Source organism: Pteropus vampyrus, unplaced genomic scaffold (assembly GCF_000151845.1).
Source record: "Pteropus vampyrus isolate Shadow unplaced genomic scaffold, Pvam_2.0 Scaffold5, whole genome shotgun sequence".
NCBI classification, from domain to species: domain Eukaryota; kingdom Metazoa; phylum Chordata; class Mammalia; order Chiroptera; family Pteropodidae; genus Pteropus; species Pteropus vampyrus.
In genome coordinates this window covers 9,193,980-9,221,443 of record NW_011888786.1, presented here as the reverse complement: position 1 = coordinate 9,221,443, position 27,464 = coordinate 9,193,980, and the positions used below count along the sequence as shown (strand labels likewise).

General features: G+C 34.1%; 1 protein-coding gene across 8 annotated transcripts in view; it reads right to left on the bottom strand.

Moving 5' to 3' along the window:
• RBPJ (recombination signal binding protein for immunoglobulin kappa J region) overlaps positions 1-27,464 on the bottom strand; it is a 96,456-nt gene that overhangs the window by 38,112 nt on the left and 30,880 nt on the right. For 3 of the 8 annotated variants that reach the window (XM_011365445.2, XM_011365438.2, XM_023534247.1), the window contains exons 2-3: positions 24,963-25,143; positions 1,217-1,255 (exon numbers count right to left, since the gene is read on the bottom strand). The exons of 1 other annotated variant lie outside the window; for it this stretch is intronic. In XM_011365445.2, the coding sequence (XP_011363747.1) occupies positions 1,217-1,255; positions 24,963-24,979 (56 nt within the window). In that variant the 5' untranslated portion in view covers positions 24,980-25,143. The remainder of the gene's footprint in view (positions 1-1,216; positions 1,256-24,962; positions 25,144-27,464) is intronic. 4 more of the 8 variants (XM_011365423.2, XM_011365430.2, XM_011365470.2 and 1 more) reach the window with 2 other exon arrangements.

Here is a 27,464-nt window from a genome sequence, read left to right as displayed (position 1 = left end):
TTAAGGTGGTATCTGCTAGGTTTCTCCACTGTCATGTTATTATTTTTTGCTTTATAATTAATACATGCTTTGTGAGGGCACACTTAGAGACTATGTAAATATTTTGTTTCTCATTAGATTTTAAACCAATAGTTTAAGCACTCATTAATGATTTTTTGCCTGAAACAATTAACATTGTAGTGGTTACCAAAGTATGATTTTCTGGTTCCATCATTCCTTCTACATTAGGTAGATTTCTTCTGTACGGAAAAGCTATCTCCTCTCTTCTATTTACTGAATCATTTTTTAACTTGCTGTAGACTTCTAAATTGTCATTATATGGGTTTGAATCCATTACTATCATTATTAATTTTGATGATCAAAGTGCCTATGATTTGGCTACAGGGAGCCTCTTCAAGCTGGCTCCCTTTGAGTCCTTCTGGCATGTTCCCATCATTCTCTGAGTACGACAGCCTTTTAAAAGTGGAAATAACCCAAATGGCTATCAATATGAAATGTAAAATAAAAGCAGTGTGAAGACAATGTAGAGAACGAGGCAAAAGATATACAATTAAGAGGTATTAAAAGATATAGAACAATGGTCAAGTATGATGTCAGACTTTAAAAAGGAAAAAAAAATGACAGGCGTGTTTTATATGTATACAATTTTCTTAAAAGATACTAACAATTCAGTGCTAGCATTAACTAAAACTGTGAAACTGAGTGTCTTACTTTTTATTTTACAACCACTGACTGTCAGAACTTTTTAAAATCATTTTCAATACTTTTAAATTTAATATTTCCAACTAAAATATTTATAGACTCATTAAAAATGGGTAAAATCTTTGGTTTCCTATAGAATTCTTTTCTAAAAGCAATTATTAAGTGTCTTCAAGCGCCACTTAAAAATCAACAAATTGTGATAAGCTAAATGCCGCTAAATATAGCAAGCTATCTTTACATAGCAGCCTGTGTTATATTAACTACATAATATCCAAGATTAATTGTTCAAAGGTTTCAATTTCCCCTTTGAACTCCATCCTCTTATCCTGTTTTCTTGTTTTGTTTTGTTTTTTGGTGAGGGGGGAATGTGGGATAGGGAAGATGGTAATAAGCTTATAATGTAGATACCAATATTTCATAAACTTATTTTCAAGAGGACCTAATACAGTTTCTAAAATGATAGGATCTAATACTTTTATGAAATGTTTGGGTGAAAGGCTAATATAATGCTTACCTAGTGAGCCGTTTAGGTGGAGGTCGCTCACCAAATTTTCTGGAAAAAATAAGAAAAAAAAATTAAATAGGCTGTATGTAATCCTCCTCAGCCAGCGTTTTAGGAACCATGAAATCTCCCCTATAATGTATACTTCACCCCTACTGAAGACCAGTGTGAAGAGAAATCCTCTAGTAAACATCTATACCCAGAAATAACAAAATACTTTAAAATGGTTCCTAACCAAACACAACACACCCTAAGTGGACCTTACACATCCACTATGAGTATGCAGCACACTGATTAGATGTGTGCTAGGTACCTTTCAGACATCCTGCAAAAAAACCACTAACCAAAGACTTTCATCTCACACAATCTGCAGCACCCAGGAAAATCCTCACAGCTCAAGAGGTAGTGCAGAGTTCACAAGGGTTTATCAGGTGCTGGCACTATGCTATACATTTTTTATACATTATACTCTTTAATCATTATAAACTAATTCCATAAGGAACATACTGGCCCATTTCTAAAGATGTAGAAAGTGACATGCACAATGTCACAAAGCAAATTAAATGGCAGGCAGAGTCAAAATTTAAACCTAGATGTCGACTACTTCACTAGCTTATGATTCAGCACCCTTCAAAAAGAAATTGGCTAAATGAACTAACAGAACTGGTTGGGAAAGGGGCAAAGAGAAATGCACGCGCAAAGACAAGAAAGCATAATTTAGGCTGGAATTAGAATGCAGCATTGATGTTAAAAGAAAGGCTCTAGAGTAAGATTGGCTGAGTTCAAATCCATGATTTGGTATTTACTTGCTGTGTAACCCTAAAGTTACCCGACTTTCTAGACCTCAGATTCCTCATCTGTAAAAAGGGAACTAGGGTTATACTTACATGAAGAGTTGCTAAAAGGATTTAATGTGTTAATATACAGAAAACACATAGAATAGTGCTTGAAATGCAGTAAGTGCTCAATAAATGTTAGTGATTACAGTTGACCCTTGGACAACATGGGTTTGAACTGCACATGTCCACTTATACATCGGTTTTGTTTTGTTTTTTTTCCCCAATAAATAACGTAAATGTATTTTCTTATGATTTTCTTAACAACATTTTCTTTTCCCTAGCTTACTTTATTCTAAGAATACAGTAAATAATACACAGAACATACAAAACATGTGTTAATCGAATGTTTGTTATTGGTAAGGCATCTGGTCAACAGCTGGCTATTAGTAAAGAGTTTAGAATATCAAAAGTTATACTCAGATTTTTGACTGTGCAGGGGAATTGGCACCCCTAGCCCCCATGTTGTTAAAGGGTGAACTGTATTACTCCTTTTTAGTTACAAATAGTTAAGCTAAAATAACAAAAGAAGTCAATTGTGATGTTAAGAAAGACAGGTTTAAGAAGAAGAAATTAATTCTTAAGTGATGACCTATTTCCTTCAAAATAGGAAGTGAGGTCTTCTGAAACAGATGATGGAGGTATAGCACTTGAAGAAACAAAACCAAGAGAATTTTTTAAATTTTCTTTTTAAATCAAGGTTGTGGTTATTAAACAGGTTAAGTAGCTTGTCCATAATCAGTTATAGGCTGTAGACCCTAATTTGACTTAAGATTTCTCTATATTTGTGATGTTCCATAAAATTATTAACTTTGATGATAAAAGTCTTAGAATCCCATGCAGTTCATTTCATAGAGTAATTTAATGCTATGTGACATTGTTTACGATCTCATAATTTTCAAGCAATGGGTGTCTGTGACTTTGAATACTTTGGTGTTTTCATTAACTCTGAAATATTGAAAAGTGGCTTTAACTGAAGCAACACCAAAAAATGAGTAAATAACCCACATTTTTGTCAAAATTATTTATTATTAATTTTCTTTGATTCCATCCTATAAGATATTCCAATTGTAAAAAATCAAAAAACAAAACGCAATGTTTTACTAGTAACATTAGCAAGGCTGCTGAAGACTATAGGTTTAATAACACTAAACTGTTGGCTAATCCATGAATTACAATTATGGAATCAAAGGTAAAAATCTACTCTTGAATCTTTTTTTTTACAGGAGTTTTCTGAACCTTTGAAACTGATTAAATGTAGCATTATAGTATATGATTAAAATAAAACTGTCTTGCTAGATTAGATATAAAACAAACATGTTTAAACCAGTTCACCAAAAAAACCAAGTTTAAAACACTTCTTTGCATAAATATTTTAAAAGCAGAATAATATTTTATAAAGAGAAACAAAGTGGGGTGTGGCCAGAATCTACCTAAGGGCTTAAAATGGTGGAAATTTCAGAGAGAGACAGTCAACAAATGAGATAAAAACTTCTACTAACACCCCAACCATCAAGCACGCTCTGGGATCTAACACTGGATTAACACAGTGTTATTACGTGTCTAGTAGGAGACCCACTGCACTCAAAATTCAAGTGTCAACTGTTTTTTAGTGCTTTCAAAATTAGATTCACAACTTAATGTTAACTATGGTCTTCTTTGGACATACCTAGTAGATAAAGTCAACAATTAAATTACATAGCATGCTTGTACAACTTCCCTCCTGCCCCCTTAGGAAACATGAGCAAGAGAACTCAACAGTTTGCCTGCTGAGCATTTCAAAATGATACATCATTCCATTTAGGTGTCATCCTCAGGCTAGGAATCTTTTAAATCTTAATAAGATCAAGTTGCTTCTTCAGTACATAATGAAGCAGCTAATAATTTTTGTGTGCAACTCAATCCTCTCTTTAATGCATATGCCATCATATGTCTATTTATCTCATTAAAACTAAACGGTTACTGCATCTATTGGAATGGGAAAATAGGTTTTCTGAGAAAATTCATGAAAGCCTTTAGTAGGTTTACAATGAATAATTCTTAGGGTCACAATTGAACTAAATTCTAATTATTTAATAAAATTCATAGGTCTACACATTAACAATTTGGTACTATATGCATCCTGCACATATCAAGATGTATTTTCCACTACGCATCTTATGTGCAACCAACAAATAAACTTCAAGAATTATCTACTATAAAAAGAACGTCCATCTTTAATCACAAACGACATAAGAAAATTCATAATTTAGTATTTATATTAGACAATTAAAATAACCTATTTTTCAGCAGAAACGAAAACAGCTATCAATCACTCAGAGACTGATTATCATTTAAAGATTAAGTTCTGTCTCCCTCTTGCAACAGGCAATAGTGAAATAGGCAGGTACAAATTTTTATCTTTATTTGAATTATACTTTAAAAACAAGTGTCTATCAACATGATCTGGGTTGACAACTGAACCAGAAATAAGCTGGACCAAATTTAGACCACTTCTATGTAAGATTCTTTTCATAATAGGTCTATGGTATATGCAACATTGCAAAAAAATCTAAATCCTTAAGTACCATAAAAACACTCAATATTATGAAATACTGAGTTAATTCCTCACACTAAGAGTCACTGCTATCCAATTTATCTTTTTATATTATAGGCTGTCCAATCTCATTTGCATGAGGTTTCTCAAATTTTATGCATACTAATAAAACATAGTTCTGATTAAATGTAATGATCAAAACAGTTATATATTTAAAGGAAAAAAGTTAGGAATCTGGTCTGTTTTTTTAAGTAACAAGCAAAAGTTAACAATATAAAGTTGATTATATTCCAACCCATGTCCATTCCTTCTTTTTCTGTTCTATAAACTTTTCCCTCAGATTGGGCCAGGCAAACAAAACACGAAAATCTATATGTCATCATTACCTAGTAATGATCATATAATACTATGGTTCAAGAAAATTTACATTATCCAAAATATCTATCGTAAGTATAATTTGAAGCTAGCAAATTCATTTTACTTTATCTTCACTAGCTTTCCTTTTCTAAAATAACAATGATCTTTTATTCAAAATAAGAGCTGGGGAAATATTAATTATTGTAGTTAAATCTATTTTCATATACCTGGAAGTATGAAAAATTTTTAAAAAGTTGTCATTAATCATTAAACATAGTAATTCCTACCTGTAAACATTATTGAAATTCCCACTTATCCTCTAACCATTAAAATTTTCAAATAAGTTAAAAACTTGTATACACATTACACTTATATTCACACTTCCTTTTTGCTCACCATGGAGATGTAATATTGTTTTCTCCCATAACAGATACATTTCCATCTACACTTACCAATCTGTTAAGGAAGTATATGACCACAAACATATTGAAAACAAACATGATAAAACTTATCAAAACTTCACCATCTTAACACCTTTTTTCTCTCCACATTAGAAAATCAAGTCAAAAATCAAAAGGGGGGGAAACAAGAAAAAACTTTTTTGAATATACAACAATTTAGCAATTGTACTCCTACAAAACAGAAATCTGATATTATCTAGAATATTGTCTAGTAACATTAGAACTTCGATTTTAAAAACAGCTCCCTGGAAAAGGCAGCTCAAGTTATGCAGGAAACTCTTCTGCCCTTGCATTGTGGAACTAAAAGTAATTTCTGTATTTTACAAGTTTCCTGCTTAATGCAGAAATGAGATTAAAATAAGAAGATTAAAATAAATTAAGGTAATAAACTGGTGCAGTATTTGCAGGAAAAAAGTAGAAAAGAAAGCATAAACAATCTACACTCATAATTAAACCAAATTTTACACCAAATCTACTATAAACAGAACATAAATTTTATACAGTTTGAAAGTACTGGGATTTTTGAACCATGATTTAAGAAAGTGAAACAAAACAGCACTTAATTGGGGAAAATTTAGAAAACTGGTTCATAATCTCAAGGATGTATACATGATCATTCCACGAGTAGAAGGAAACAAATAGGTGATTTACATTATTACTATACTCTGTGAAAACATTTAACATGAAAAGCAAAACAATGGTATTAGGAAGCTGTTTAGTAATTTGCTCACAAAAAAAACTGCAAGAGGCCAATTAGAAAAGAATTGTCTCCAGATTCATTCAATCACCTAGTAGGGACCAAGTATAGGTACTTGGCATTCATCAGTGAACAAGAGACACAAAACCATGCCCTAATGGAACTTATATGCTATTAAGAAAAGTGGGACATTGACATATGTTCAAGATGTTCATCTACATGATTTATAAAAGTAAACAACCTAAATAATCTACCTACAGAATATGACTGAAGAAGTTAATATGTGATTGATTGAAAAAATATTTTTAAAGTAAATATGTAATTTATCTTTACTTTAAAAAGCTTATTCATTCTCTATCCATGGCATAAAACAGCCCATTAAGCTGCACAACTTTGAGCAAGGCATGTTGACTTTTCTCCTACTTCAATTACTACTTTTAAACCTGCTCTAACCTTAAGAACCAGGTGTAATGGTCCTTGGCTACTGTAACAAAGATGATCAAGGCATGATGTGTTCTCCTAGACTCTCATATTTATGTAACAACGTGTTTCTAATAGAACAAATATCCTATGGGGTAGATTTCAAAGACAAGCCATGCTTACAACTGGCCCTATCAGGCAGAGAAACATGTTCCCTTTCTTATTACAGATACTGTGTAGAACATTTGAAAAGCACTGTTGCCTTAATTTTTAAAGTCCCTTTCTTCTTCTTTTTTTTATATTTAGCACTGATATATTTATTAACATTTTTTATTTTATCCTTTTTTTCTAGTATTTGAAGGAAAACAGGTAATAGTTAAATAAGTGTGAACATGAACTCACGTATTCCTTATCTTTATTCATGTATATTACCCTTTATAAATGATTAGCCAATCATTTTCTTATTTATTTTTTAAATTTAAGAAATGATTTTCCCCGCCCCTCATGCTGTCTACCTCCCCCCTCCCCAGGTAATCATTAGTCTATTGTCCATGTCCATGAGTCTGTTTGTCCTGTTCATTTGTTATAAAATCCCTTTATTCTACCTTTTCTTTTTCATTTAAAAAAACTTTATAACAGTCTACAAGCAGTTTGTGTAAAGAAGCAGGAAGAGTGGAAAGCTATAAACGCAGGGTGTCTAAGACTACCATCTCCAGCTATTCTTAGCATCTAGTTTTTTAGGTATCTCCAATATTATTACCAGATTAAAAGTGCCTTTCCAAAAATCCATACCTGGGAAAAGATTTTCCCATGTTAAGTCAGCAATAAACCTCATTTCCAGATAGCACAGCTCAGATGTGATAACGCTAACATCCATTAATATCACATATGAAGATCTTGTGTGAAAATTATGCATCTTAAAATCTGTGGCCTCAACAAGAAGAGGCAGACGATGGGCAAACTACTCCAATTTCACGTATCAAGAGACTAAACTGGAATAAACTGACATCAAATGCCTCCCAATATGATGTGAATACAGTCAGTAATATTGTAATAACTAGGTATGGTGTCTCCAATGGGTCCTAGAGTTATCGAGGCAATCACTTTGCAAGTTATATAAATGTGTAATCGCTATGCTGTACACCTTAAACTAATATAATATTGTATGTCAATCAACTATAACTGAAAAACAAGAAAATTATTTAAAAAAACAAATGCCTCCTAATATGATGCATTAAAAAGAGCACAACACCACTTCTGTGATATTATACTGCCAAAAACAGCAGAGCCTGAATCTAAACATGAGGAAACATAAACCTAAACTGTGGAATAGTCAACAAAATAAATTATACTTTTAAAAGCAATCAAAGTTATGAAAGACAAACGAAAAACCAAGGAACTGGCCCAGATTAAAAGAAACTGAAGACACATGATAACTGACTACAACATACTATCCAGAATTTACTTCTGCTATAAAAAACACTATTTAGACAACTGACAAAATCTGAATAAACCCAGATGATTAGAGAACAGAATTATATCAATTTTAATTTTCTGATTTTGATAACTATACAGGGGTTATGCAAGAGAATGTCCTTATTTTTAGAAACACTAGCTTTAGTATTTAGGGCACAATGTCTACTTCTTACCTTCAAACGGTCCAATTAAAATAAGGGGTGGTGTGGAGGGGGGGGGATGTGGGGTAGGAGTGTGTGTGTGTGTGTGTGTGTGTGTGTGTGTGTGTGTACAGAGGGATGTTAACACTTGTGGTATCTGCATGAACGCCTTTGTAATATTCTTGCAATTTTTCTGCAAAGTGAACTTATATCAGAATAAAAAGGTTTGTCTGATCTCAGAAGCTAAGCAAGGCAGAGCCTGGTTAGTACTTGAATGGGAGACCACCTAGGAAGACCAGGTGCTGTAGGCATTAAAAAAAAAAAAAAGAAAAGTTGCCCTAAGAAAGGCACTAATCTGATTAAGTTGCTGGCCACAGAAACTGGTGATGGTGACAAACCTATCAAAAAACATTAATGAGAGGTGACACGTAGAGACTCTATGGCTAGCTTTTATGTTCTTAAAAATATTTAAGAATTACTTGCTGTACATTTAAAGTCCGATAATACCCAGTGTTGGTTTACAGTGGAGAAACCAGGAACTCTCAAGTACTACTGAGAATTTAAATTTGTACAATCTTTTTGGAAAGCATTTTGACAATATTTATTATAATTCAAGATACACATTCCTTAGAATCCCTAACCACTGTAATTCTAGAAATTTATTATATAGGTAGACAATTTGTGACTGTGCAAAACTATGCATACAAAGATATTCAATAAAGCATTATCTGTATTAACAATTAAAAATTCATGTGTGCAGCACCTCCCAAAAAAGCTAGCCAATTAACAGCATTAATTTTAAATGAGGAAATAAGATGTACATTTTCACCCCCTTCTCCAAAGTGCATATAAAAAACACATGCATACACCCTACACACAATTATCAGTGATAATGGCAGGCAACAGAAAAAATTCTATTTTGTTCTAAAATGCATTATATGGCAGATGTTTTATTCTTTACTAATTAAGTTTGGCTTAGGTAAATAGCAAAATGAAACTGCACTCCCTAGACATCAACTGAAGGCCACGCACACACAAATCTAGAATATAGGTAAGCTTAAAATAAAAATGGAAAAGACATATTAAGATTTTACCCTTAAAACTGACTTGAAATTATTACTGCTAAGGTTCAAAACTATTAAAAATTGCAATATCAACAAATATGTACAAATGGTTACCAAAAGGCATGAAAAAGAATGTCCACAGCATCATCAGGCTTCATAACTCAAAACTAGAAACAACCCAAATGACCATTGTCAAAGGATTAGATAAATTACCGAATAATCATACAAAAGAGGGCTATTCAGCAATAACAGTGAAAAAACTACTGCTACATTTGTAATGACGATCATTACTAGCAAAAGCCAATGCAAAAAGGTACAGAACTGTATGAGTCTATGTATGTGAAATGCAAAAACAGGCAAAACTAATCTATAGTGTTTAACAGAATATGGGTTACCTTTGATAAGGAGGTACAGAGACTAGGATGGACTAACAAAAACAGTTTCTGGGGAGCTGGTAATATTTTTTTTCTTCATTTGTATAATGATCACAACTGTCTGTTCACTTTGTGAAAACATCACTTTACTGTACATTTATGATTTCTGTGCTCTGCTTTTCTTTAGGTATATTATTTTAATTTAGAAATATATTTATATTTATTTATATATAAGTTTTTGGAATGAATGGCAGGTTTTGAAAAAAAGCTCTTTCCTGGACTTTATTCCTACTATCTTCGAATTCTACTTTAACACCAAAATTTTAGAAGGCAGTGATTTCCAGTCCTTGCCTGCACCATTCTAGGATATATGTATTTCACATTTTAAAAAATTGAATATTAAGTCAATGAGGCTGTAAGTCCTGACAAAACTGGTTCTCTTTACTCTCCATCCAATCCAAATTGCAGATCAGCTATTCCAATAATCTTCTCTCCTACTTAATAGGCAAAAAATTAGGATCGCTATGGTCCTCTGTGACAAATCATCTATTAAAAAAAAATCACTAATTATGAAGTGTCATGGTAAAATACTGAGTATGTACTAGGATTAGAATGTTATTGTTAATTTTAAAAGTGGCTTTCCTTTGTCTATCTCAACTAAAACTGAGATGAATAAGGAGAAAATGGTATAATTGTTTTCCTAGACTCTCGTTGCTTTTTCTTTCATTAACCATCTAAACGCACATTTAAGTGCCTATTGTGTGTCAGACACTGTACTAGACACTTGGAACACATAGCAGCAAATAAGAAACATGGTCCCTATCCGTACTGAACACACCGTAGTGGCACTACTGGAGGGCTGGCATCAGGCTGCATACTGTGCATGCATATCAACTTCATATATATATCAATCTTATAAGGTAGATACTATTATCCTCATTATACAGATCAGAAAATCAGCTTAGAAACTATCTTGCTCAAGCTCACATTAAGCTCACATAATGGTGAATTTAGTTCAAAATATAACTGGAGTATAATGTTCATGGTTCCCCATATACTCTGCATTGAGACAGAATTTAATTGCAGTCCACTTCTGGATACTAACATGTGAAGAGGGTACCTAGGGTATAAATTTTTATGACAGAATTGTAAAGTGCCCTAATTGATCCTAAAACTTTCTATGATGTTCCATAGATTTGGTTTGCTTCAGTGAGGGGTCAACAAAAAACCTGAAAGGAAACCTTTTGTTACCTTCCCAATATTTCAGCTACTGACTAAATTTTATGAGTAAAGGGTAAATTTTTCTTTGATTACTAGAAAGTGAGAAAAATGTTTTCTAAAGCTATAAATACATAAAATTCAGGAAATCTAAAGACATCTGCTGCTTTGGGAGCCACACCTTTGCTACTGCATACAAATAAATATAGACACATGTGTGGGCACATATGTGTATGTCATAAATTTGACAATTACTCTTGCATTTTTCCCTGCACAAGGGGAATATGCTACAATCGCAGTGGGAACTATGAAAGTCTAATGACTTCAGTGTTTACACTATCAATCATTTTCTACAAGGTACATTTTTTTCTGAGTTGAAAAGGACCAAGAAACTACACAGACATCTTCAGTTTAACAAAGAGGTTTTGCATTCTTTTTTTCTGTTGGTAGAAATTACAGACATAGTACCAGCTAACCACCATCAAACCATGTTTGGCCAATCTCCTTGACAGCCAAACCTCTAACACATAGCTTGGTACTCCTCCAGTATTTGAATTTGGCAGTGCATTTGCCTTTTATTTTCCCTTTAAATAATGCAGACCAAAACATTTATGGATGGGACTAATGCACGAAGGAAAGGCTACGATTCAGGTTGGTAAAGAGTTAAGCTATTTTAAAGAAGCCTGTCCCTAAAGGAAAAAAAATTAAAAATGACAATTACCATTTTAAAACATGTAAAATAGGACACTGAGTTAAAAGGGAAAATATTCAATAAACAAAAATAATGATCAAAATTCATATGTTTGGAATAGAGAAGAGCTTTCCAAAATGTTTCTAATAATACCATTTCTGCTTGTGTTAATACTCAAAACAATAAATTTCTTTTGAATTGTAATTTAGCTTTCTGTTATTGCATATTATAATAATCAAACCTACATTTGTGGTAAAGCCAAAAACCACTCTGAAGAAGTGGTCTGAACCACAATTCAAAGCTTAAAGAATGGCTTTCTGCCAAAGTATCTGAGCCATTAACCTGCCACGCTGCCTTCATGCACTGATAGGACCCAGAAAGCAGGCCCAGCAGGCTAGTAGGCACAGGGGCTCTGAAAGAAGAATACACACACCAGGCACAGGGGTTGATGATACAAAATCTGACAGCAAACTGCTTTGCTTTGGGTGGTGCTACAGACAGCATAATACTTCAACTAACATCTGAGGAGGCTCTGCTCAGTACAGGCAAAGGAAAAGTTCTGAATTCAGAATCACCATGAAGTGATTAAAGCATAGATCATGACTAACATGGTGGTGAAACACTAGTACAGGAAAAAAGGCCTTGGGAGCTTGAGGGTAGCAAACAAAATAAAGGTAAAAAGCCTCTAGTAGGTACAGACTTAACTTTCAGTTTGGGTCATTCACACAATGTATTTGATATTTTCCTGTGCTATGAATTTACAATATGCAAACTGCAAAGCTGTTGTGTTACATAGTTAATTTACTATGTAACACATACAAATTTGATGTAGTCAACTGCCCTACATCAAATGTTTAACTAGAAAATAGAATACTTATTCTTTAAAGATGAGCTTAGTTGTAGCAACTTATTTCTTAATGTTCCCTTTTCAACAACTTCTATACATACATATTCCTTTAAGACATGTGGTCTCTCTTCTCTACAGTATCTTGGACTTCCCTCATTCTTGCTTTCCATCACAAGCAATTCATTGACAGATGCCAACTGTATTCCCAAATTATCTCCTATATTTCCATTCCCTGATTCCATAAAGTTAGATGAAGCTCTCATTGCTACTTATAGCCAGTTTCCTAAACTGGCCTCATATACAGGCATACCTTGTTTTATTTTGTGCTACTTTACGGGGCTCCACAAATGTGGCACTTTTTACAAATTGAAAACAAGACCCTCCACCAGCAAGAAGATTACAACTCACTTTACTGCGGTGGTCGGGAACCAAACCTGCTCTATCTCCCAGGTATGCCTGTAAGCAAATGACAAGGAGAGAATTCTGAGATGTCCTAAATTAAATTACAACAGGCCAGAGGGTGGAAGGAAGAGAAAATGGGGTTAATCGGTTACCAATTGCAGTGCAAAATCAACAAAAGACTGTTCACATTCCTTAGTGTGTGTTGGAACTGTTAAAGGTGGCTACTTTCTGAGGTTATCTAAAAAAAGACAACAGCCAAGAGCCATGGAACTCCAGAACCCTAGGAGCCTCCACTTCTTGTTTACATATGAGCTTTGCAGACTCCAAAGCCCCATCCCCTTGCCCCACTTCACCTTCTCCCATCCCCTGTGTGCACGGTTAATGTAAATTCTTTCAGACCCACTTATATCTTTCTCTCCCCTACCTGATGTATAAAAAGCCTTGAAAAACTTCAGATGAGGGACATGTTTTTCCACCTAGCCATGCTGCTGGGGGTTAAGACTCCATGCTCCAAGACGGGTTTCTTTTTTTTTTTTTTTCCCCCGCTAGCAACGGCCTAATAAACTCTTTCTTTTAATAAAAAGCCTTTCATCTGTGGAAGTTAAAATTTCCGTTTAACACCAAATAGGCAGATTGCAAAAACAGACTATATCTCCTTATATATGCTCCCATTAATTCTCATTATCTCTAAGATCTAAGAGGTAGGCATCATTTACAACTTAGAAGGGAAAACTGAAGCTCAGAATATCGTAAGGAAGAACTTTCCCCTACTGACCATACTAAGGTTGAAGATAACAAGACCCACATATAAATATACAAGAAAGCCATACTCTGGTCCTTAAGCCACTCTGCCTTCCAAAATAATGACTTTTTTTCTAAATCACTTATAAATCAATGACAATATACCTTTCGCACTAAAACAAACCACCTATCACATGAAAAAATATTTAATGTTTCAGAAAAATCACTTCTTAACCTGTAAACTATTTCTTGGCAAACCAAAACTGTTTAATCCCAAGGAGAAAATGCTGCAGTTATCTAACTAGAGAATATGAAAAATGCCACAAGGTTAAATAAACAGGAAAATCTGAATCTGTTAACAGTTATAGGAAATAATCAAATTCAGCTTTAAAAACTATAAGAATCCCAGAAACGAAGAATATGCCACTGTTTCCGCAATAAACTAGAGATGCACAGTGGAGTTTTTAGACATAATTTGTATGCTGAGCAATCTTTTTTTTAATGACAGAAGTGTACATTAGAGAAATATGGCCAAGGCTCTAAGCTTGTATTATTCACATTAAAGTTGCCTTGAGTGAGTCCAATACTAACATCAAGTTTTCAAACACAACTCTGTACACAGTATGGACTCACTAAATGAGTGAATCATAATACCATCTATTTAAAAACAAAAAAGTAACAAAAAAATCATGGAATTATAGTTCTTAAACTATATTATTTAGATCAACTATTGTGAATTAAACAATGATCATGAGCAAGGTGATCTAAAATGCATAGTAAGTTATTTTCTACAATACAGAAAAAAATTATATATAGCTCCCTAGATGAGTTGATACGAACTTTACAAATTTTACAATGAGGAGAAAAAGGAACTATTTTACCAAGTCCAAAGAGCTAAAATGATGATTAATTTCTTCATCTTAATGAAAGAATCTACTTCCCCCCATGGAGAATGTCCTTCAAAGATACAATGCTATAGGTTACTGCTGTTACTTGCTCAACAGTATTAGTATTCTTTAATAAGGCATGTTAACACTTCAAAAAGGTGACACTCCAGTATCTGACAAATTCTATGAGAAGTGGTATCAAAATCTAAGTGGGGTTACAAACAATACACCTGAAAAGAGGTTCTTAGAAGTTTACGTTCCTTCATGTAGTTTTGTTGAGTCTAATATGAAAAAAAATTCTGAGATGCTCTAAATTAACTTACAGTGGCTGGAGAGTAAAAGAGACAGAATTGTACAAAAGACTCACATTCCTGTTTTGCCTGCTGAAATTTCAGATTAACTTCCAGGTAACTATTTCTGCAAATCCTCCACTTGTTTACACATTCACTTTCTGAACTGCTACTCCCACATTTCTTAGGAGAGATTATTTCTTTATATGGACTTTGCTGGGCCCCTACATTTTTTCCTACCCCTTTGCCTACAGCGCATGCAAATTCAGACTACCTTCTTTCTTCCCCCTTCTCCCTCCTTGATATATAAAAAGGCTTATAAAACTCTGGGACTGCTAATATGCTGTCTTTTCTACCTAGCCATGCTGCTGACAGTTTAGATCCGTCTCTTGGCTACTAGCATTTTCGGCTCAATAAAACCTTACTTACAAAAAGACTTTCTGCCACGGAAGTTAAAATTTTTTAGTTTAAAATTTTGGCAACCAAATGAGCAGCCAAGCTTTGAAGCAGCAGAAAAGGGCACTGCTCTCTCAGTCTGGCGTGTGATATCCACAGAACCCCAAAAGACTCATAAGACCCCAGATGCTCCTCTTTTTTTCTGCCCCTAGGAAGCCCTAGATTGTGGGAACACACATCTTGTGGTAGGAGCACATGGTTTTACTGGGGGAGGTATTCTTTCATGACAGCATTCCACCATCCCCTCAGTGTCCGTACTTGGGTAGGTACCACGTTTGCACAACAAATGTAAGGAGAACTCCTAGTTCTTAATTTGACTCATGAGTTTGAGGCGACACCCTCAATGGTCTTTGTAGTTCGTCTTTGACATAATTGAGAGGTCATAGTGGCATCTTGTGGCTATATCATGTAATTATTGCTTTTTGTTTGTTTCTTGGGGTTTTTTTTTTTTTTTTTGGTCCCAACTGACCAAGGCTATTAGCTTAACATTGTAAAATGAGAATGGGCTTTTCCACTACAGAGATAAGAGTAGTCACCAACCCACTGTGATGGGACACTCATGAAGCAGCATTCTACCAACAGGAAAACAACTCCCTAGCCTGGATCCAATGAATACAATTTAAATTATGGAAAGTCAAAACTCCAAAACTTCTGCCACTACTCCAACACACCTGCTGTGCTTAAATAAAAAGATAAATGGGATTAATTCATGAACTGAAAAAAATCTAAATAGGTTAACCTTACTAAAAATGACAAATTAGAATTGAGAATCTTTTTTTCCCTTCTAAATTTGGATTAGCAGGAAAAAATATTTGTGAAGCAAGACTCTTGTGCTTAATGTATGAATACGTTTTGAGAGAATTAAGTTGTTAGTTTTAAGCTGGTTATTCCTGAATGAAAGGGAACACTCTAAACTAGACAAAAGTTATAGAAAGTTTATTAAAATAAATCTTTTAAAAAAGGAAATTTTATATATGGTTAAGCTGAGTAAGATTAGAATGCACTTAAATAAGTGAATTTAAATGTCCGAAGTAAGCTGATACAAAAAGAGAGTTTGGTTCTTTTTCACTCTATTAAAAAAGAGAGTATTTCCTCTATTTATTTTGTTCCAGATAAAATATTATTAAAAAGATTTCTACCTAGAAAGCAAAGATTCTGTTTTATTAAAATAGTTTTACATTTTATAACTGAAGGTTTTACCAACAATAGTTAACCTGTATTTTTTTTGATATCTTTTGTCACTCTAGGTAAATGAATAATTTAATATTTCATAATACATGATCTTTCAGTCAAGTATGTTTGACAAAACTCCCAGGGTTCAAGTTTTAAAAGGAGACTTTAACCTGGAAATGGCTCTGGGCTATTCCACTGGGCCTCCAGAATGCCATTTGTTCTCTCCTTATAAAAGAGAAAATTTAAACCAATTAGGCCTATTTGATACACTAAAATTATAGAGGAAGCTTTGTCAAATAAATAATAATTATGTTGTATTTTATACACAGATAATATTTTCATTTGTAATTCTAAACTGTTATCTCAAAATGCCAGAAAAAAGCAAATTTCTTTGTCAACTGCATTATAATCAGATCTACAACCATGTCGTTTTAATGTTTTTGTTGTTGTTGTTGTTGTCATTTACAGTCATTGTTTTACTCTGATGCTTTTGCAAATGTTTTCTCTTCCGAAAGATCCATGGAGAAGATTGACTTATTCTAAAATACAGGTTTCTGAGAATAAATTTTCAAACCGTATCTTTAAACTAGATGAAGATTTACAGGACTCTAAAGACTGACTGGAATCATGAAATACTGGCAAATGGCCAAGATAAACAAGAATTAATTATGGGACTGAATGACTGAGGATAATTACTTTTATGCCTTTTTTTGAAATATTGCTGATTTTTAAAAACTTTTGTTATTTATGACTTAGAGCAATTTGGTAAATTATACCTTTGTGAGCAGTACTGACATATATATTTTTTTCTCCCTACCTGATCCCTCAAGAATTTGTAAACTCTTAATAAGTATTACTTTCATAGAAATATGGTTATTTACAAAAATTCAGTAAGAATCTATTCTCTTTACAAAAGGAAGCAATTAGAAACTGGTTTTATTACTAACCAAGGCTATGACTGGAATGTCATGTTTGAGCAGGTTTAGAAGAGCCTATGTGATCAACTGCTATTCTTATTGTGTTTATATAAATAATCAGGCCAAATTTATTGAAACTAGACTTATGCAATAAATAAACAAGTCTTAATTTGGCAATATTTGATTAAATGATGGTGATTTCAGAGAGAAAAATTGTGTTTCAACAGAAACTATAATCATACTTATGGATATTAGATTCTAGTTAATTGTCTTTAAAGTTTTATTTTTCAACTATAAACTGGACTGCATTCTGAATTCTTCTAGTTTTCTTAAATATTGGGCTACAAATCTCCAAATTAATGTTCCATTTTTCTACCATCCTTTGACTTGTGAACACTGAGAACACTAAAACATTTTTTTCTGAGCCTTACAATTAAATTACAGCTAGACGACTTGATACAGACTTCAGAGAAATCTCCACAACAGCTCAAGCTTAAACAACCTCAGTGAGGTGCTGCTACGTAAGCCACACAGGGAGTTTACCTGGTCACCTGATGACATCACTGCATTCCAGGAGAATCTATCAGACTGTCACTCACTGCCTGTCTTTCTTTACTCCAGCAACAGAAGCTTTGAGCCTTATAGCTGGACATCTCGACTGATAATCTTACAGACTCAGAAACCACATTTATAATTTACTTTAATCATTAAAACTTTTTTTTTGTTTCAATAGAAAATATCTCTGATTTAGAAGCCTAATTGCTTACAGTAACCTTTTAGTTGGTTGCCAACAGAGATAATTCATTACTTAGAAAGCTATTACAAGTTGGTTCAATACTATGCCTTTTTGATCAGTATAATTTTAAAATGCTATATCTGTTGCTTCTCTCAATTATGTAGATCCATAAATCATGTCCCATCTAACATTATGCTTGCTTGACAGACTGAACTAGCCACCTACACCTTTTCCAGAAGTTACTCTTCAAAGAAATCGAAATCCTCATCACTGGTTAACTGATAACACTCTCACCCTCTTGTTGCCCATAAATGGACTCAGACATCTCATCACCTAACATAATCCTTGGATTTTCCTCCTCCATAAGACATGACCCACCACCCAAGAATAAGCCTTCCTAGCAATGTGGGACAATGGCCTGAACATAAAAGGGACACTTAAGTATAATGAAAATCATGCAGACATTCTATAGTGATGCTTTCTTCAAAAGATCTGGATGAAAAGAGGGAAATGATAAAAAAATTATTGAGATGTTCTAAATTAGATTACAGTGGTGAAAGAGACAGAACTTAACAAAAGACTTTTTGCATTCCTGTTTTGCTTGTTGGAATTTCGGATTAATTTCCCGGTGGCTATTTTCCCCATTCCCCAGATCTTCCACTTGTTTGCGCTTGGGCTTTCTGGACTGCTAAGCTAACCCCAGCCACTCTAGAGGAGTGGCCATTTCTTTATCTGAACTGCATTCTGCTAGCCATGCCTCACCTTTTCCCACCTTTTTGCCTATAGTTCCTGTAAATTCTTTCAGGTTATCTCTCTTTTCTCTCTTTCCCCCTTCCCCTGGGTAGTTTAGACTCCATGTACCAAAACCAGTCTTTTGGCTAGCATTTTTAGCTCAATAAAACCCAAGATTTTTAACTTTAAAATAGGAAAATTTGCACATACTATGCTGCACATTCCAGCATTTTCAACTAGGGAATTTTTTTTTATTATAATAACAATAATCAAATGCTAATATAAGACCCCTTATGTGTACGCTAATGATGCAGTTAACTTCTAAACTTTTAAAATGGTAGCAGCTCCTAGGTATGAAGGAAAGTTTAAGATTGAAATTAAATTCTCAATGCTAAGTATAAATTTTAACTTTGGAATGAAAATCAAAGTCATTTCAATTGATTTTTTTTTCCTGGTTATCTAGCAATGCCTTGGTTTGATTCTATTCCTCAAGAATTAACCCTAGTGGTCTGGCCATTATACCAACAAGCTGTTTACTCTGGAAGAGGAATACTACTTGTCCTGGGTCAGCCTTCTTTGACTTCGTAGGACCACACTTGATGCTATTTTCATAGCATCCTCACTTGGCCTGACTGGTTCTCAGACTCAAAAGCACTGTTCATATACTATTCTAAACAGGAAGAATGTAGAGCAAATGTTCTTGTTTGTTCAGGTTGTATGTAAATATGGAGAGAGGACTGAGGGGTGGTAAGGGGGAAAAGGAGAAAAGAACATTAGAGTATAAGAGCAATAAAAAAGTATAGAAGAGAAAAAACGATTGTTTGAGGAAGTGTAGAAGAAGAGAGATTAAAGTAGAAGAAAAATAAAGGAGCACAATGGAGTGTCTAGAGACCATAAAAGGGTAACTGTCCACTTCCTAACAAACCAGATGTGGTCAATCCCAAATATGGAAATGTTTCAGTTCAAATATAGAGCTTGTTCTTATGTGGGATATGAGCACAGATCACAATCATTCTTGTCCTATAAAAAATCTTATACTTGGATATTGGTTATCTACCATTGTAAGAAAAAAATCTGTCGAATTCATATATTACCAAATTTTGTTGCCCAAAAGTCCAGAGCTTTCTAACAACAACAACAACAAAAAACCACTCCAACTCTTCCATAGTTATTCTAGAGCTTCAGTCTACACATCTGGAAAATAGGAATATTAATTCTAACAAATTGGAGAGCTGTGTGAAGATTGAGTTAATACAGGTAAAAAAACACTTGGAGAAGCATTTTCTAAATACAATGTTCATTAAATGTTAGCTATTATGAACTCAGATTTTCTCGGCCTTTATTTAGACTTACAAACCCCAACTCATGAAAGGGCTCAGTAATGACAAAACTGTAAAAATTAAGATCGAGATCATTTCAAAATAAGATTACTTCCTTAAATATCAGCTCATTCTCTCCATACATAAATTAAGAGGTAGGTAAGGAAGATATAGCCTGATCTACCGAGATAGAACAGACAGATGTCTTAAAAACCCAGTATCGAAAGTTTATTCATTTGACAAATATTTATTTTCTGAGTATCAGCTATGACTAGTCGCTGTTCCAGGGGTAGGTATACAGGAGTCAACAAAATTTGCATAACTGAGGGGAAAGGACTGGGGGCAGGGGGGAGTTGGAAATTTGCCTCTCTCCATAACAGGCAGGACCGTGGAGTCTACCTGCTCCAAGTCATCCTTGTTTTTATACAGACTTATGTTACTTGCTTCTGCCCCGAGCTAGACTTGCTCATAGGTTGGTTTTCCCACAGGAATTTCAACAATAAAAGATAATTTAAATAAAGGTAAATTTCATGCACACTTGATTAATCTAACTGCTTTGCTGCTAGCATCAGTATTTCTAGTACATTTTTAAACACCTTCATTTACCCATTGATGTGAAACATAAAAGTAGCACATTTTCGGTCTATGTGTTGACATGATAGTTAAAAAGAATACCTGAGGACTTGTGGAAATCAACTAAGCTGCCGTTATTTTATCTGTACTTCCCTCTTCATCAGCTAACAATGTCTCACAGAGCTCACTCATAGAAATGTGTAAGAATCTGGCTGCATCATTGATAAGGGATCCAAAAGGAAAGCTGTACTCATTTAAGCAACAAGTTTGGCATTCTGAAGAAAGAATGCATGCACATTTTCCTGCTCATTTACGTACTCTCCTAATTCCCTGAAGGTACAACAGTACAAAATAAACTGACTTCACTGTATTTTTCAAAAAGAAGAGAGACCTTGATTTTCATGACAATTACTGACACAGTATATTCCACTTTCCAGGTAGGTTCATACTTGAGACAGGGTTTTTAAAGTACTCTTTTAATAGATACCCCAGATACCATAGACCTGCAAAACAGTATTGTTTTAAATATAAATTAGCGTGAGAAAGTGCCTAACACTAACAATTTATAGATTTTTAAAATTTCGTTATCTTTAGAATCTAAAACATCTTTTTCAAATAGTGTAAAGCAGATAATCTTCTTTCTTGAATGGTGCTTTTGAGTTGTTTTTAATAACCAAAAGTATACTGGAAACATATCTAATTATTAACTTAAATTATGCTAGCATCTTTCTTCTAACCCTAGATGTGTGGTTGGGGTCTGCCTCTGGCCACTGATCTCAATTCTGGGCCAATAAACTAGAATGTGTTTAAGTTTCCTTCTAAATCACACCTTGGGAGAAAAAAAAAATCTACCAAAGAACACAAGTTGCTCTCTTGCATGATGATAATCAAGAAAAGAGGTAGTTTTGAAGAAACAAATAAGTGCAACACAGGAAACCTTGCACTCTCAACAGGATAAATAGCATTAGGTAGAAAATGATGAAGTTGGGAGGAAATATGACTGAAATAATGATGAAAAGCCAAGTGATGCTACTGATACGAATAGAAGAATTGGACAGTCTAAAAGTAGATGAAGTCGAGTGAGGACAGTGGGGGTGGGGGGTGTAGGGTAACAAACAGAAAAAAGGAATTCAATTTTCCCACTCTCTGAATCCACAGGCTCTTATTCTCTGCCTCCACCACCAGCAACATATGCCTGTACACAATGGTCCAAAGACAAGCAACCATTATCAGGGCAGTTAATCTACTGGTTAAGGAGTTATTACTTTATCTTCTGTAATTTCAAAATATGATATCTACTTAGCATAATATCCTCTAGGTCCATCTCTAAAGAACAAAATAAATGAACAAACAAATCAGAATCAGACTCATAGACAGAGAACATTTTGATGATTGCCACCGGGGTTGGAGGGTGGGAGCTGGGTATAAAAGGTGAAGGGATTAAGAAGTACAAATTGGTAGTTACAAAACAGTCGCAAGGATGTAAAGTACAGCATGGAGAATACAGTCAATAACACTGTAATAACTACATATAGTGTCAGGTGGGTACTTGACTAATCAGGGGATCACTTTGTAAATTATGTAAATGTCTAATCACCTGAAACTAATATAAAAAATGCCCAATGTCAACTCTAACTGAAAAATAAAATAATGTGATTTCTATGTTTAGTATATCATACACAGTTCAGAGCAGGAACTATGTATATTTGATTCAATTTCAAGAACTTGTAGAGAAAGATGAATTGTGCTTATTATCTTTGGCCTTCTATTTTGGCAAAGTTATTCCATTTTCAACTCACAAGTATAGAAAACTAATGTACAAATTCCATTGTTATGAAACAATTTACCAGAAATCTTCATTCTCTTACTGTTTTCTAGAGAAGAAGAAATTATATTTTAGACACAATCTTAAAACATACATATCGCTCTACTTGATAAAACAGCTTTGGTTAATGTCACTCAAAAGCTGCTGCTATTATGTCTTAGTCTACTCCACTCCTTAGAAAATCTCCTGTAATAAGCTTCATTTCAAATGAAAAGGACAGTAGGGGGATCCCTAAAAGGTCACTTCTCAGCTAGGCAAAAGAATATAAAACTACCACTTCTGAGGAACATCTGTGACTATAGAAGGCATATACTTAGGGGAACTAAGATGATCCACTCAACATATACATAAATGTGGACATATTTTATTTCAGCATTTTTAAAAATTGAAACAAGTTTTTTTTTAATACTGTTTTCTACATTTGGTATGCTCTGATATTATTTTCTATTCTAATACATGTCTTGCTGCTGATTGTAACTCACTAAATCGATTTCTTGATCCATTTGACTTAGGATAAGAGGATCACAAATAAACTACAAGTCTATAGTGAGCATCTTCTTTCACTGATGAGAAAAAGCTCAAAGAATTGAAAACATCAGTCAAATAGTGATTGTTTATTTAATTCTAGAAAGATCACAAGAGAAAGTGTAAGACTCAGGATAAGAAAAAAAGGTAGTAGTACTGTACTCCCCCCCAGAGGTTCCTATTCTGGCATTTAACAATCACCACCACTTTAACACTAGCTTCCTACACACTCAACCCTAAATGGATTTTTTTTTTATTATTATTTGTTTCACACACACAAATTGATTGTACTCATGTTATATTTTTAATATATAAATTTATATATATTTTCCAGATCTTTCTTACAACCTGTCAAAAGAACAGCCTAAGTATTAGATCTGAAACACAGATCTTGGCCCAAGTCTAAGCTAACAACTAAGTTATAAACTCTTCCAAAGAAGAACAGGAGTTCCAAACTCTAGCTTTAAGAATCCTCTATGGCAGCAGTCCCCAACCTTTTGGCACCAGAGACCAATGCTCCTATGAGAATCTAATGCCTGATGACCTGAGGTGGAGCTGAGGCAGTGATACTAGCGCCACTCAAACACTGCTGCTATTATGTCCTAGTCTACTCCACTCCTTAGAAAATCTCCTGTAATAAGCTTCAGTTATTACAGATGAAGAAAATACAGATGAAGCTTCTCTTCGCCAGCAGCTCACCTCCTGATGTGCGGTTTGCTTCCTAACAAGCCATGGACTGGTATTAGTCGGTGGCCTGGAGATGCAGGACCCCTGCTCTATGGAGTTAAAACTGAACAAGCAGATACCCAAGTGCTGTCTCAAAGAGATTTTTGAAGCTGAATTAGCAAATATTATACAGAAATATATTTTGTAAACAATGTATAAAATATCATACATTATGTCAGAAAAGACCTTTGTGGACAGTAGGTACTATTATTGTATGTCATCAGACATAAAACACCTAGTTCAAATGAATGAATACTTTTGTTAATAAATGGCTGACTTTACTGTGTAACTTGATTATATCACTGTCATTATAGACTACAATCTAATATAAAGCAGTTTTACCTTAGGTTTAATAACTAAATTCCATTAAGAATTTAACTGCTGACATGACAAAAGGCTCTTAACATACGATAGCCTAACGGATAAAGATTACGGACTGCACTAGTGTGTTTCTATTAATTATCTATTCATGACTTAAACCATCCCAACACATTTTTTCTTCATTATCTAAAAGATAAATAATTCCGAATCCTGAATCTGATGAACCACTAATGAACTCAACACTCTCCCTGAGTTGATTCACTTATACCACCCTTAAGAAATCATCTAGTAGCAAGCACACAGTACAAAATTAGGCTTCCAAGGATTTAAATAATTAAGTAGTTTTGCCTACATCACTCAAATAAAATGTTATGAACATAAAAATCTAAAAGATTTTTGATGGTTAAGTAGGCAATGCAAAGTCCAGAATTACCACTACTAGCAACTACAACTTAACAGTAGGACTATACACCACAAACACAAGAATGATTAATTACATACATTAGATCACACTATTAATAAAGAATTATTCATTCTCCTCTCAGTAAAGATTTTTTGTAAAAGACAAAAACAAGCATAACTATATATAGTCCGAGTCAGAATTATTTTGTTTGGGCACATTAATACCCCAAGTGAAGAATTTATCCAACTACTTCCTGTTCAGGCTACCACGAAATGACCGCACTTCAGAAAAACTAGTCTATAATATAAACCAGAAAGATAATTACAGATTAACACATGAATAATCCCTAAACTATTTGGTGAAAGAAATTATAGCTCGTTACCATTAAAATCTAGGGAAAATATCTACAGCAGTGTCTTCTCTAACCAGAAAATTCACCCATCAAGCTTGTGATATATGGTTTTTTCCTAACAAAAAATAATACTGTCATAAATCCGTAACCACATCTACAATCTAAATATTAAAATATTTTAAGATATAAGATAATTAAATACAGAATCATGAATGTTCATTCTATCCATTACTTTGGGGTCACTGGGAGATTCTAAAGCATACCTTTTAATCCACGCCATGGTACTTCAAGAACATGTTAAGGTAAGTCACAGCTTGGAACACTTCGATGCACCTCAAAACACCTCAGCCAGTATCTGTATCATTCTCCTTTCCTGTTGAGATCATAATGGTTCCGAAGAACTATAATGCTTCCATTTGAATGATAGTCTCATAATTTCAATGACTTAAAAACAAAAACAAAAAATAAGGACTTAAATGTTGGTATATTAAGCCACTAGTGCACTGTGTTAAATGCTGCCATGATTAAGAAAATCAAAGAAGATGCCACTACCATTATGTAACACTGTCATTTTTTTTTTTTTAATGTAAACCCTCATATGCATGAGGAGTACATGCTTGGTGGTCAGAGTGACAGCCCTTGCTTTGCTAAGATATATTAGAACCCCACAAATCTCTGACCCAACTGATTCTTCAGTTTTCTTCTCAAGAAATGAAAACCTGTAAGATAGGTCTAAACGTCTGGTAGGTGCCAGGTCCACCTTTGATTGACCAACTATTCTATTCTCTGTTGAATGAGAGCTGGAAATCACCCATACATCTATATAAAAGGGAATTCGTTAATAGACAAAGCAGGGCTTCCTCCAAACAATGCCCTTCCTGGTGTTAATGTTATTGAATCCTTTCAATTTGATAACGTTATTAAATTGAAAAGCGCTCCTGTTTCTAAAGCTTACTTCTATGAAGAGCATACATATAAATGAACAGATAGATGGCAAACTACCAAGTTTTACTGCTGCTCTGTGATTGCCTTGGCAGGTTCTCTGTTCCTCTTTCTTTCTCATGCCACCCACCTTGCTTATATAAAAGCATCAAAAACATGTCATTAAAATAAGAAATCTATGTGTCACCTTTTAAATCTAAGAATCTCTCAACTTTTGCTTCAAGTTTGGCACTCTACAGTTACAAGAAATAAGACTTGAGCCACACAGAGAAAATAAAACTGATAAATTATCAATACACATATATATTCATGTCATAAAGCAATTAAAATTACTTTAGTATGACTGATCAGGAAATTTTTAATGAAAGAAAATTATAAAAAAGGACTTCCAAGGAAAGAGAGAAAGTTTAGAAAGGTTCTGTTACACTCTGGGTTTGTGGAACAGCTCGTATAAAGATTAATAGACAAGGACTGCAGGATGACAAAGTCCCAGCTAGAGCTAAAAAGTATGTAAAGAGAAAGTGAAACTATTTCTTGTTTGAAAGGGTAGATTCAGATGATGAAAACCTTTCAAGTTCACTGTCAGAAAATTACATATTTCTGAGATTTAGATCTATTGTAGGTTATGGAGAATGCAGGTTACAAATTGTAGGTCACTCTTCAGAGAGCTGATAATGGTGGCAGAATTGCATATAAGAAAGAACTCTACCAGATTAGGTGGGAAGAAACTAATGAAAAAACGGAAACAAGGGCCATAGTCCAGTAAAATTATGACAGCCACAACCATCTTTTTTAAACTGATCATTTTACCACATTAGTGCAACCCCTTGACTGTTCCCACTAGAGCTTTAAACTACTTAATGGCTCTGTTTATGTATACAACTTCCTGGAAGGCCATCTACATTGTTTCCTATGACTCTGTGCCTCCAGATAAATGCATCCGCCACACAACTATCAGTTAATGTTCCTGAAGTACAGCTCCTCTCCTGCACACAAAGAATAATGTTAACCACTGGGAAATAAGGCAGGATGTAAATACGTTAGATAATAAAGAATAAAGGCCTAGGTCTGACACATTTACTCATTATCTCATTTAATTTTCAGAACCCCAGTTTATAGGAGAAAACTGAGGTTCCGTGGTCAAGTGACTGACCCAAGGAAACATGCAATAAAAGAACTAGGACTTAAATCTAGATCTTCTAGCTGTAATTTCAGCACTCTTCTACTACAATATCGCTGTACAGGACTGGTGGCGGGAGGGAGTGGTAATGAGACTAAACTAACATTTGTTGACAACATGCCAAGTACCATACTAAGCACTTGATATTTTATTTGATCCTGATGTATCACTCATAAGACTGACTAGCTGCCTCCTCTTCACAGGTAAGGAGACTGGGGCTCATTCGGAGAGATTTAAGTAACCTACTCAAAACATCACGCACCAGAGACTGAAAGTGGTGGGACAGATCGTCGTCAGTTTCACATTTCCAACTCTAAAACCCCACTCAGGTTGCTATGCCAACCTATCTTCCAGAAGCAATCAGAAAAAAAAGTCCAACACGAGTTTATTTTTCAACCTGGCTAATTTAGCAATAATCTAACTTTATAAACGCTTCTCACACAAAACTCAGTCAATGTATATAAACATATTTTTAGCCATGGTTTAGCAGGAGACTATATGAACATTTGCTAAAGCCACTAAGAAGGATCAGAATTCTACATATTATGCAAATCAGAAACTTCATTTGATTCCTAAAAATGAAATATCATATTTTTATAAGTAAGCACTTGCAGATCTTTCAGTTAACTTGAAAAGCATAGTA